The sequence below is a fragment of the Carettochelys insculpta genome, chromosome 24 (assembly GCF_033958435.1).
Source record: "Carettochelys insculpta isolate YL-2023 chromosome 24, ASM3395843v1, whole genome shotgun sequence".
In the NCBI taxonomy this organism is placed as follows: Eukaryota; Metazoa; Chordata; order Testudines; family Carettochelyidae; genus Carettochelys; species Carettochelys insculpta.
This window is the reverse complement of record NC_134160.1, coordinates 20,061,208-20,074,827: the sequence shown is the minus strand read 5'-3', so window position 1 is coordinate 20,074,827 and position 13,620 is coordinate 20,061,208. Positions and strand designations below refer to the sequence as shown.

Here is a 13,620-nt window from a genome sequence, read left to right as displayed (position 1 = left end):
GGCTTGGGTGGCTGACCTGCAGCTTGGGTGGACGGTTCAGGTGGCTGGCAGGCAGGCAGGCTCTGATGTCTGGCTGGCAGGCAGGTCTGGCAGCGCAGGGCTCAGGCAGGTGGGTGGCGGGCGTGGGCAGGTCTGGCAGCTGGCACGGGGCTCAGGCCCATTTGCAGTTGAGCTGGTGCTCGTGGGGCCATTGCCATGTCCGGCATGGGGGTGGAACCAGCCTTCGCAGCCAGCGTCTGGGCTGGTGTCAGTCCAGCTGGGGTTAAGGTTCGGTAGGAGCAAAGAGGGTGCCGGGGCTGGCGGGGGGGCAGTACTAAGTCTCTGGCAGTTGGCATGTGGCTCAGGGGCTGTGGCCACACTAGCAGGTCATTTAGAAAATTATTTCAAAATTAGGGGAAATTTTGAAATGAGCAGGAGAGGGACTACACAGCAATTGCTCATTTCAAAATTAATTTCAAAATTAAAAGGCATTCATTTTGAAATAGTTATTCCACTCCTGTGTTGGGAATAATGCCTCCTTTCGATGTTAATTTCGAAATTGTGTGTAGCCACTCCCTGGCTGCCATTTTGAAATGAAAAGTCTTCCACAGAGCCAGCCCCTCCCACCAGCAGCCAGAGCTCTATGGGTGTCAGCTGTGGGAGCCTTAAAGCTGCAGGGACACAGAAACCCTGTACAGAAAGCTGAGTGTGCTGGCATATGTGGGAGCATGAGGTGGCCAGATGACACTCCCTAGCATCCCCAGAAAGTGATACCTCTTTGTGGCTGGACGGATGGCTAGCAGCCAAGACCTGCCCCCCCAGGATCCCTGTGGAGCCAAGGGGTCTGAGTGGCAGTGCTCCCAGGGCTCTGGGTAGCCCCCAAAGTGGAGGGGGACCCTCTGGCTGGAAGCTCAAGTCCAGGACCTGCTGGCTGTCTGGGGGGATGAGTACATCCTGCTCAGGACAGAGGGGTGGAAGAGAAACACGGACGCCTTCGCCCGTCTCACCAGCAACCTTGCTGCAAGGGCCCCCGACCAGGTCCGCTCCAAACTGAAGGAGCTGCGGCAGGGCTATGGTTGAGCAAGGGACTCGGCCAGGCAGTCAGGTGCAGTGCCGGCCACCTGCCCCTAGTTCAGGGAGCTCCACCAGCTGCTGGGACCCAGGGAGGCTGCACCACCCAAGGAGACCCTGGACACGGTGGAGCTAGAGGGGCAGGGCGAGGAGCCCCAGCCAGGACCCTCCATGCCCCTTATACCCCCACAGGCCCTGACGTGCCTGCTGGCACCTGGGACAGTGACAGTGGGAACAAAGGACTGCTGTGCATTGCTGAGCCCTCTGAGGGCCCTAGCCAGGCTACCTCCACCAGGGCCTCCCCTGAACCATCTGAGGAACCCTCAGGTAGGACCAGGCGTGGGGTGCCCTGGTCATGCGGGGGGCGGGGGAAGGGGGAGCGGTCCCCGACTCAGCACACGGCCATGGACCAGGGACCCGGGGATGGCTGTCAGCACTGCCAGCGGGGGGGGCCCCCGCATGGGGCCATGGGCTGCCATGAGGTCAGAAGCCCAGCAGAGCTGGGGCAGCCACTATAACGGCCCCACATTGACGGACCCCACAGAAGATGGGCCACCCCAGAGCCACTCACCACAAGTGGGGTGGGATGGTGGTGGGGACAAGGCTGCTGGCCCACGTTACCCGGGCTCATGACTGATGGGGCACCACTCTCTCGCCTTATGTCTTCACAGCCTTGGCATCTGCCAGCCACCCCAGCCCCCTGGACGTGCCCAGGAGCCCCGCAGAAGCAGAGGAGGGTGAGGGGGCGAAGCCTCCCTGGACTGGGTGCTATGGTGGGAGGAGCTGCCTCTGCAGCTGGGCAGATGATCTGGCGGCAGCCCACATGGCTGCATGGCGGGAGCAGAACCGCTTGCTGTGGGAATGGCTCTCCATGGAGTGGGCAGCCTGGGATCGGTGGCTGCGTATCTTGACACCCTGACCCAGGCTGTCGCCAACTGCCTGGCCCAGCTGCCCACCCCATGGATGGCCTTTCCCGCAGTACGCCTCTCTGCCCCAGCCCCCACTTCCTCCCTGGTCCTCTCCTCTTCCCTGGCTCCCGCCTCTGCCCCAGGCCTCCCTTCCCCGCACCCCCTCTGCCCTTGCAGCTCTGCTCCCGGCTGACATGACCCTGGACGAGCAGTGGGAGTTGGCATGCTGGCTGTGGCTGGGCGAGCCCTGCCTGTCTGTGGCTCCCTCCCCTCCTCCCCATGAGTCTGAGCCCCTAGATGCCCTGGTCCAGCCCTAACTCCCTGTTCCACATGCCCCATCCTGGCCCCACCGTGGTCCCCAGACCTGGGGTGGTCACGGCTCCAGGGGCCGTCGTGGCTACCAACCAGCCACTCTGACGGAGCATTGAGGGCCCCCACCTCCCCATGTATATAGTTCATCCCTGCCTTCCCCCTGCATGTAAATAGTCACACGTTCTTTGTGTTCCAAAACTAGCAGTTGAATTTATTTAACAGTGCTATGTGTCCTGCCTCGGTGGGGATGGCAAAGGGGCTGCTGGTGGGGCAGGGGTGAGAATGGACATGGGGGTGAGCCGGGCCAGGTCATGGCGGCCCCCAGGTAAAAGTCTCCCACACAACCTCCCATCCTGGTGCACCTGGTGACATGGGACCACACCTGGCTTCTCACTGCACAGCCTTGGCTGCCCATTGTGCCACAAAGAGCTCCTGCTTGCTCCACGAGGTTGTGGAGTGCACAGCAGGTGCCCACGACTGCGAGCATGCTGGACATGCCTACCTCCAGGCACATCAGAGGCACCTGAAATGCACCTTCAGATGGCTGAATGCTCGCTTCATGGTGTTCCTGGCCTGGTTGAGGCAGGCATTGAAGAGGTCCTGGTTCTCAATGGTGTGTCCCGTGTAGGGGCGCATTAGCCAGACCTGGAGTGGGTAGGCAGCATTGGCGATGATGCCCAGGGGCATGGTCACGTCCCCGACCGGCAGCTCCCATGGGGGGGATGTAGGTGCCCTCTGCCATCCTTTGGCCAAGCCATGAGTTCCGCAGATCGTGGGCCCTGCCTGGCCAGCCCACACAGATGTCCGTGAAATGTCCTCGGGCATCCACGAGGGCCTGGAAGAGGATGGAGTGGTAGCTCTTTCGGTTGATGTACCGTCCCCGGTTGTGTGGTGGGGCCCGGATGGTGATGTGGGTACCGTCCAATGCACCAATGCAGTTGGGGAATCCCAGCTGTTGGAAGCCGGCCATGGCAGTGTCCATGTCTCCAAGGCGGGTCAGGCAGCACAGGAGGATCCTGTTGGTGGCGGCGACAACCTGTAGGGGTAGAGGGCACAGGCACCTGTCAGTGCGTGGTAGCATATGGGGGACCCACTCCCTGGGACCCCCCTCCCAGGGACCCCGCTGTGGGTGTGTGGCCCTGGGTGCCTTACCTCAAGGAGGACAACCCCGAGAGTGACCTTCCCCACCCCGAATTGGTGGCTGACTGGGTGGTTGCTGTCTAGGGCGGCCATCTTCCACACGGTGATGGCTACTCGTTTCTCCAGGAGGAGCGTGGGCCGCATGCGGGTGTCCTGGTGGCGAAGTGCTGGTGCCAGCCAATGGCACAGCTCCATGAAGGTAGTCTGAGTCATCTGGAAGTTGTGGAGCCACTGGTCATCATCCCACTTTCTGAGGATGATGTCCCACCACTCCCCTCTGGTGGGGCTGCAACACGGGGTGCTCCAGATGCACCATGGGGGGAGCCTGTAGGAGGCTGGCCATGTGTCGGGCAGCATGTAGCCTCATATGGTATGCTGTCAGAATGGCCCTCGGGCTGGCCAAGGTGTCCCTGTCAGTGATGTGCTGCGGGTCCATGGCAGGCAGTGGTGTGGTGGCTAACTAAGGCTCTGTTGAGTGCTGTGCTGGAACTCGCATGCTGCAAGCAGCCAGCATCCTCAGCATGTGCACGGGGGATGTATTTGGGAGGGGTCCTTTAAGGAGTCGTCTGGCCTGTGCTCCAGGAAGGGCTGGTTAGCCACTTGACCCTGCCGTCGCCATTTCCTGCCCCATTATTTCGAAATGAAGCTGTGGCTGTGTAGCTGCTCCATTTCGAAATGACTGGGAGTCTTTTCATCCGCGTTTTGTGTGTCGTTGCTTCCATAGCACTTATTTTGAAATAGCTTATATAACTTATTTCTAAATGTCGGACAGGGATAAACCGTTTCGATGCCACTCCCTAGTGTGGCCACAGCCAGGGTGGGGCGGCACGGCTCCATTGAGTCTGATATCCGCTATTTTCCAGACGGCTTTTCTGGCAACCCCATTCATAAATTAGTAAGCCTCAAGCTTGGAGGAATTGTGGATAAAATATTTCTCAATGTATATGACAGTTGATAAAAACACTATATATTATTCTTTCATTTTTGTCAGTGTATCTCTGCGAAAAAAGCTTTTCAAGTTTAGTCACGTTAAAAATGAAACAAAGAAATTGACTGGATGTCGAAGACGATTTGCGTTGCGCACTTCCATTTTTCCAACCTAGGATTTCCCAACTTGTGAAGAACATGCAGTGTCATCCTTCACATTAAATTCATTTTGTTTCTGCTGTTTCTGATGTTATATTACATTTTTATTAATTTTTGGGCTATTTGTGCTTATTTTTAATTTTAAATAACATTTTTATGTCAAGTTTGTGTTTATTTTGAACTACAAATTGATTTTTTTGTTAAAGGTGGGGTTGGATGATGGTAAAGAGGAGGTGGTGTGAGGGTCTCTCGGAAATCAAAAGGAGGGTGGGCATGATGCCGAAAAGTTTGGGAACCACTGCCTTAGAAGAGTAAGCTGTGTTGTGTTAAGTTTGATTTGGAAGCATTCTCCAGAGCCCTGCTAGAAACAGTCAGGTGGGCCATCTGCACCTCTTATGACAACTACTTGTTACAGGGAGTTGAGAGGAAGTTCTCCAGTCAGGTGAAGGAGAAGCAAAAACAGGATTCTAAAGTAAGAGGCTGTCTGGGTGTGTGTTGCGTTTGGGGCTTTCTGACTGTGGCTGTAGTGTTTTTCTGCTCTGTGGTGTGTAGTTGTTAGTTGTTTTTTTTCTTTTTTCCCCTGTGTGGCGCCCCCGCGGCCTCCCCCCGGAGGGTGGACTTGGACTGGCAGTTGGAATCTGTTGGCTTCTAAATAAGCTTGTTATCCAGAAGCCTCTGCTGATTGGCTGAGCCTCAGTAAGGGGAGGGACTTGGAGGCAGTTGAGGGCTTTATAAAGCAGTGTTCAAGCAAACAGGTGAGCTTGTGAACAGGGGACTGCAAACAGGGAGTTTAGAGTGGGAGTTTGGACGGGGCCCGGGACCCTTTCCTTTCTTTTAAATCACTGTTCTAGGGTGGCAGGCATGGATAGTGACAAGTCTGCTGTTGTTACCCACTCAGGATGCGCCATGTTTGTCTTCCTGAGGAAAGAAGGGATTTCGTCTGCACTAAGTGCAAGCTGGTCTCCCTTTTAGAAGAAGAAATTAGAGGACTGGAGGCTCAAGTATTGACCCTATGCTCAATCAGGGAGGATGAAGATTTCCTTGACATAAGGGAGTGTTTAATCTTGCAAGCACGGCAGGCAGAAGAACCAGGGAGGGTGGTAAGGGATGAAGTGGAGAACTAGCAGCATGTAACTTCTAGAAGAAAAAGACGGCTGGTACATGAGTCCCCCATTGATATAGAGATAAGTAATCGCTTTCAGGCACTCTACACTGGTTCTGCGGTGGTGAATGCTTTGGAAGGAGCCTCACAGGAAGAAAATCGCAAGAGAACTGCTTCTACAGCAGGACAGGGGATAGGTAGTCCTAGGGTGGGGGGTCAATGACCACCATCCCCAGAAGAAAAAGACGTGTGGTAGTGGTAGGGGACTCCCCTCAAGAGGGACTGAACCATCCATCCGTCGACCGGACCTGGAATCTTGTGAGGTATGTTGTTCACCGGGAGCTCGAATTCAGGATGTGACTGAGAGCCTTACAAAACTGCTCAAGCCTTCGGAATACTACCCCTTCCTTCTTCTGCATGTGGAAACTAATGATACGGCCAAGAATGACCTTGAGTGGGTTACTGTGGATTATGTGGTGCTGGGATGAAGGGCCAAAAATTTGGAGCGCAAGTGGTGTTCTCGTCCATCCTTCCTGTCAAAGGGAAAGGGCAAGGTAGGGACCATTGAACTGAGGAAGTAAATGCATGGTTAGGCAGGTGGTGTCGGAGAGAGGGCAGAAAGGAACTTGGAGGCCAGGAAGAAATGCAAAGAGGAATGTACAACAAAAGCGGACCCTTGGTTTGAGTAGTGAGGGCGGGTAGATTGGCAGGTTATCTAAGGTGTTTGTATACCAATGCCAGAAGCCTGGGTGACAAGCAGGAGGAATTAGAAGCCCTGGCTCAGTCCAAGAACTATGACTTGGTTGGAATAACAGAAACTTGGTGGGATGACTCACATGACTGCAGCGCTGCCATGAAAGGGTATAAACTGTTCAGGAAGAACAGGCAAGGGAGAAGAGGAGGAGGGGTTGCACTGTATTTAAGAGAGCACTATGGTTGCTTGGAACTCCAGTACATAGAGGGAGAAAAGCCTGTTGAGAATCTATGGGTCAAGCTTAGTAGTGTAGGCAGCATGGAGATGTGGTGGTTGGTGTCTGCTACAGGCCGCCAAATCGGGATAATGAGGTAGGTGAGGCGCTTTTTAGACAACTGAGAGAAGTTTCCGGATCACAGGCTCTCATTATCATGGGGGACTTCAATTACCCTGACATCTGTTGGGAGACCAATACAGCGGTACACAAGCAGTCCAGGATATTTCTGAAGAATGTTGGGATCGCTTCTTAGGACAAGTGCTGAAGGACCCGACTAGAGGTCGTGCGTGGCTCGACCTGCTGCTTACAAACAGGGAGGAACTAATAGGGAAGGTAGAGGTGCGTGACAACCTGGGAAGCAATGATTGTGAGATGGTAGACTTCAGGATCCTGACCAAAGGAAGGAAGGAGAGCAACAAATTACACACTTTGGACTTCAGAAAAGCGGACTTTGACTCCTTCAGGAACCTGATGGGCAGAATCCCCTGGGATGCTACCTTGAAGGGAAAAGGAGTCCAGGAAAACTGGCAGCATTTTAAGGAAGCCCTATTGAAGGCGCAGAAGGAAAGTGTCCTGATGCACAGCAAGAGAAGTAAATATGGTAGGAGACCAGACTGGCTTACTGGGGAAATCCTTGGAAAACTTAGGCACAAAAACAGACCTTACAAAAAGTGGAAACTTTGACAGATGTCTAAGGAGTGGCATAAACGTATAGCTCGAGAATGTAGGGCGGTTATCAGGAAGGCGAAAGTTCAACTGGAACTGCGACTTGCCAGGAATGTGAAGGCTAACAAGAAAAGTTTCTCCAGGCATCATGCAAGAAGAAGGTGATCAGAGAGTGCGTGGGACCCCTACTGGATGAGGGAGGTAACCCAGTGACAGATGATGTAGGGAAAGCTGTAGTACTTAATGCTTTCTTTGCCTTTGTCTTCACGGACAAAGACAGCTCCCGGACTAATGCAATAAGTAGTACATTGTGGGATGAAGGTGAACAGCCTCTGGTGGGTGAAAGAACAGGTTAGGAGCTATCTAAAAAAGCTAAATGTCCATCAATCGATGGGCCCAGACCTAATTCATCCTATGAATGTTGGCATATGTTGTTGACGAGCCCTTGGCCGTTATCTTTGAGGTCAAACTAGCTACAGGCATAAAGGGAAACAAGAAGGCTTTTTATAAATGTATTAGAAACAAGAGGAAGACCAGGGACAGGGTAGGGCCATTGCTTAGTGAGGAGGGAGAAACAGTAACAGGGAACATGGAAATTGCAGAGATGCTTAATGACTTCTTTCTTTCGGTCTTCAGTGAGAAGTCTGATGAAGGAATGCCCAACATAGTAGCCGCGTCTACACGTGCACGCTACTTCGAAGTAGCGGCACCAACTTCGAAATAGCGCCCGTCATGGCTACACGTGTTGGGTGCTATTTCGAAGTTAACTTCGACGTTAGGCGGCGAGACGTCGAAGTCGCTAACCCCATGAGGGGATGGGAATAGCCCCCTATTTCGATGTTCAACGTCGAAGTAGGGAACGTGTAGACGATCCGTGTCCTGCAACATCGAAATAGCGGGGTCCTCCATGGCGGCCATCAGCTGAGGGGTTGAGAGACTCTCTCTCTCTCCAGCCCCTGTGGGGCTCTATGGTCACCATGTGCAGCAGCCCTTAGCCCAGGGCTTCTGGCTGCTGCTGCTGCTGCAGCTGGGGATCCATGCTGCATGCACAGGGTCTGCAACTAGTTGTCGGCTCTGTGTATCTTGTGCTGTTTAGTGCAAGTGTGTCTGGGAGGGGCCCTTTAAGGGTGACCCTGTCTGCAGCTGTTCCTGGCACCCTTATTTCGATGTGTGCTACTTTGGCGTGTAGACGTTCCCTCGCAGCACCTATTTCGATGTGGTGCTGCCCAACGTCGACGTTGCCAGCCCTGGAGGATGTGTAGACGCTATTCATCGAAATAGCTTATTTCGATGTCGCATGCACGTGTAGACGTAGCCAGTGAGTGCTAGTGGGAAAGGGGTAGGGTTAGAAGTTGACATAAAAAAAGAAAAAGTTAAAAATCACTTAGGAAAATTAGATGTCTAGGACCTGATGAAATGCACCCTAGAATACTCAAGGAGCTGATAGAGGAGGTATCTGAGCCTTTATCTATCATCTTTGGAAAATCATGGGAGACAGGAGAGATTCCAGAAGACTGGAAAAAGGCAAATATAGTGCCCATCTATAAAAAGGGGAATAAGAATAACCAGGAAACTACAGGCCAGTCAGCTTAACTTCAGTGCCAGGAAAGATAATGGAGCAGGTAATTAAAGAAATCATCTGCAAGCACTTGGAAGGTGGTAAGGTAATAGGAAACAGCCAGCATGGGTTTGTAAAGACTAAATCTTGTCAAACTAATCTGATAGCTTTGTTTGATAGGATAACGAGCCTTGTGCATGGGGAGAAGCGGTAGATGTGGCGTACCTAGACTTTAGTAAAGCATTTGGTACGGTCTCTCATGATATTCTTATAACAAAACTAGGCAAATACAATTTAGATGAGGCTACTATAAGGTGGGTGCATAACTGGCTGGATAACCATACCCAGAGAGTAGTTCTTAATTGTTCTCAATCCTGCTGGAAAAGTATAGCAAGTGGGGTTCCACAGGGGTCTGTGTTAGGACCGGTTCTGTTCAATGTCTTCATCAATGATTTAGATATTGGCATAGAAAGTACGCTTGTCAAGTTTGCAGATGATACCAAGTTGGGAGGGGTTGCAACTGCTTTGGAGGATAGGGTCGTAATTCAAAATGATCTGGATAAATTGGAGAAATGATCTGAGGTAAACAGGGTGAAGTTTAATAAGGACAAATGCAAAGTGCTCCACTTAGGAAGGAACAATCAGTTTCACACATACAGAATGGGGAGAGACTGTCTAGGAACAATTACAGCAGAAAGGGATCTAGAGATTATAGTGGACCACAAGCTAAGTATGAGTCAACAGTGTGATGCTGTTGCAAAAAAAGCAAACATGATTCTGGGATGCATCAACAGGTGTACTGTGAACAAGACACAAGAAGTCATTCTTCCACTCTACTCTGTGCTGGTTAGGCCTCAGCTGGAGTATTGTGTCCAGCTCTGGGCACCCCAGCTCAAAAAAGATGTGGAGAAACTAGAGAGGGTCCAGAAAAGAGCAACAAGAATGATTAAAGGTCTAGAGAATGTGACCTATGAAAAAAGGTTGAAAGAATTGGGCTTGTTTTGTTTGAAAAAGAAGATTGAGGGGAGACACGATAGCAGTTTTCAGGTATCTAAAAGGGAGTCATAAGGAGGAAGGAGAAAACTTGTTCTTCTTGGCCTCTGAGGATAGAACAAGAGGCAGTGGGCTTAAACTGCAGCAAGGGAGGTTTAGGCTGGACATAAGGAAAAAGTTCCTAACTGTCAGGGCGGTCAAACAGTGGAATAAATTGCCAAGGGAGGTTGTGGAATCTCCATCGCTGGAGATATTTAAGAACAGGTTTAGATAGATGTCTATCAGGGATGGTTTAGATAGTACTTGGTCCTGCCATTGGGGCAGGGGGCTGGACTCGATGGCCTCTCGAGGTCCCTTCCAGTCCTCGTGTTCTATGATTCCGTGATTCTATGAAAATTTTTGGAGATCGGGAGAGATCCCGGATGATTGGAAAAAGGCAAGTATAGTGCCCATCTTTAAAAAAGGGAAGAAGGATGATCCAGGGAACTGTAGACTGGTCAGTCTTACATCAGTCCCTGGAAAAATCATGGAGGGGCTTCTCAAGGAAGTCATTTTGAGGCACTTGTAAGAGAGGAGAGTGATCAGGAATAGTCAGCATGGATTCATGAAGGGCAAGTCATGCCTGACCAATCTGATTAGTTTCTACAATGAGATAACTGGCTCTGTGGATGGGGAAAATCAATGGATGTGATTCATCTTGACTTTAGCAAAGCTTTTGATATGGTCTCCCACCATATTCTTGTCAGCAAGTTAAAGGAATGTGGATTGGATAAATGGATGGTAAGATGGATAGAAAGCTGGCTAGGAGGTTGGGCCCAGAGGGTACTGATCAACGGCTTGATGTCGGGTTGGCGGTTGGTTTCTAGTGGAGTGCCCCAAGGTTCGGTTCTGGGTCCTGTTCTGTTCAACATATTTATCAATGACCTGGATGAGGGGTTGGATTGCACCCTGAGCAAGTTTGCGGACGGCACTAAGGTAGCAGGAGAGGTAGATACGCTGGAGGGTAAGGACAGGGTCCAGACTGTCTTAGACAAATTGGAAGACTGGGCTGCAAGAAATCTGATGAGGTTCAATAAGGACAAGTGCAGAGTCCTGCACTTGGGCTGGAAGAATCCCAAGCATTGTTACAGGCTGGGGTCCAACTGGCTCGGTAGTGGTTTTTCAGAAAAGGACCTGGGAGTTGTAGTGAACGAGAAGCTGGACGTGAGTCAACAGTGTGCCGTTGTAGCCAAGAAAGCTAATGGCATATTAGGTTGCATCAGGAGAAGCGTTGCCACTAGATCCAAAGAAGTGATTATTCCTCTTTATTCGGCTTTGGTGAGGCCGCATCTGGAGTACTGTGTCCAGTTCTGGGCCCCCAATTATAGGAAGGATGTGGATACACTGGAGTGGGTCCAGAGGAGGGTGACTAAAATAATTAGGAGGCTGGAGCACATGACTTATGAAGAAAGGTTGAGGGAATTGGGACTGTTTAGTCTGCGGAAGAGAAGAGTGAGGGGGGACTTGATAACAGCCTTCAACTTACTGAAGGGAGGCTGCAAAGAGGCTGGATAGAGGCTGTTCACAGTGGTCACGGATGGCGGAACACGGAACAATGGTCTCAAGTTGTGGTTGGAAAGGTCCAGTTTGAACTTTAGGAAAAACTTTTTCACTAGGAGGGTGATGAAGCATTGGAATGGTCTACCCAGGGAAGTAGTGGAGCCTCCATCTCTGGAGCTGTTTAATTCTCGGCTCGACAAAGCCCTGGCGGGGCTGATCTGTTGGGTTTGCCCCTGCTTAGAGCAGGGGGCTAGACTCGATGACATTTTTAGGTCTCTTCCAGCTCTTTCGTTCTGTGATTCTATGATACTGTCTGTCCAGTAATGCACATTTTTGGGTGGGAGCAGTGAGAGGCAAATGATGAACGAAAATTACTTACTGGTAATTCTGTTTCAGTTTTCTCTTCTCCATTCTTCCCCACTTCTCCTCTCAAGGTGCTTGCTTGTTGTTTCTCTTGATGTCTTATAAACTGACTTTGAAAATTACATTAAAGGGAGACTCTTCTGACTGAAACTCATGTCCTCAAGATGGGGTTTGAGAGCGCTTTAGCTCTTTTCTTAAGTATAGAAAGAAGTAAAAAATTGTGAAGTAAACCAGTCAAAATCTGAAATAACAGCACTTTAAAAGAATAAAATTACAGAGACTGTATGTACATTGCAGGAAATATCAAGAAGTAACAACAATTATAATACAAGTACAGTAAAAACTGTTATCAGGCATTCAGGTAACCGGTACATGGTTAGCCAGCATTTCCCAGGCCAATGACTATGGGACCAGATGCCCTGCCAGGGGCCTGCTGCTTGCTGGTCAGTGTTGTAGGGCAGCAGCCCCGGTCCAAATAACCAGCACACATTTGATCATTTGGCAATCCTCAATCCCAGGGTTGCCAGATAAATTTGTTTCTACTCTGTGTTGGGGGCTCGGGGGCAGGGGGCATTCTGTCTGGCAGGACTCCCCAGCAGGTTGTAGCTTCCATGGGGCATGTTTCAGGTAATCTGTATGCTACTCTGTATTGCTGTAAGGTGCTTTTCCTTAGAGCTGTAATGTGTATATACATAGGCACAGGAGAATGATATTGAGAAGGAAGTGTATTACAGCATCCGTATGTGTTCTGGGAGAAGTGGAGCAATTCTGAGTTATAGTAAGGGCACTAAAAGTATCAGTAGGCCCAAGGTGTTGAGTCCTGGCTGACAGCTCTGACATGGAGCTGCATGCTGATAGAAGAGTCAGGCCATTGCCCCAGTCCCAGGTAATAGGGATACAGGGTGGAAGAACACATTCCTCACTTAAGGGGGCCATGTTTCTCATTATATAGAGGATCCAGCCCCTCTTCATCAGAGGCAACTCTATAGTTACTTATCAATTTACTGTATTATGATTCTTAATTAAAGCACAGAATTTCAGATGATGGCAAAATGCAGCCCAAATTGTGGCATCTTCGTTAAAATCCTGAGCACTTTTATTTCTTTTCAGCCCCATGATTAGCTGCTGTGTGTTGTCCCTCCATACCCTGTTGCAGTTCTCCTCCCTCAACTCTGCTGAGATACGGTGCAAGAACAGGGGAGGGAGACACCTTACCACCAGTGCCCCCTCTCACATAGCAAGTACGAGGCTCTGGGGAGCACCCCAAGCCGGAAGACAGAAGCAGCATGGCAGTGGGTAGAGATGCACTTGAAGAGTGTGCACTTGATAGCTTGCTAGGTGGCTGCTCAATTTAGAGGGAACTTAGTTCTTGTCCTTGTCATGTTTTTCTCTCCATGATAGCACAGAGTGAATTGTGTCTATTGGATGTGGTTTTTTTTTTTATTATTATTATAGTTGATTCTTCTCTCTGGAGGAATTCCTTTTCTTTGGAAAGTATCTGGACAAATCTCTGGTCATGCTGGCTTTGGACTGGAATATGAGGTAGGCATTTTTTAATTGGTAGTGAAAATGATGTGTTCCTAAACTGATAATTTATAACAACATTTATGGTAAAACTCCTATTTAGTTTTATTGTACTGCATAGCTCAGGTGTGGAAAGTGGGGGTCAGTCCCCTTCGGGGGCGTGAAATTTCATAAGGGGAAGGCAGCATATTTGGGTCTCAGGCTCATCCATGTCATTAATAATGTTGAAATATGTTACTGTCTTTTTGTATTTGTATTCACATTCGCATACTGATTAACAAAGTTATACATTCTACATACTTATTTTAATACACACGCTGAAAGGTTGTTGGGTTTTTTTTTATACTAGGATAATGGAAATTTTGAGTGGTTTGGATTACACTAGACAGGTTTGGGGGACCCTGCTGA

At 50.3% G+C, this 13,620-nt stretch overlaps 1 protein-coding gene across 5 annotated transcripts in view; it reads left to right on the top strand.

The window, feature by feature from the left end:
• Positions 1 to 13,620, top strand: part of ZMPSTE24 (zinc metallopeptidase STE24) — a 106,473-nt gene that overhangs the window by 12,566 nt on the left and 80,287 nt on the right. For 2 of the 5 annotated variants that reach the window (XM_074976520.1, XM_074976518.1), the window contains one exon: positions 13,144 to 13,230. The exons of 1 other annotated variant lie outside the window; for it this stretch is intronic. In XM_074976520.1, the coding sequence (XP_074832621.1) occupies positions 13,144 to 13,230 (87 nt within the window). Of the gene's footprint in view, positions 1 to 1,249; positions 1,378 to 1,721; positions 1,788 to 13,143; positions 13,231 to 13,620 lie in introns of those variants that run through there. 2 more of the 5 variants (XM_074976521.1, XM_074976517.1) reach the window with 2 other exon arrangements.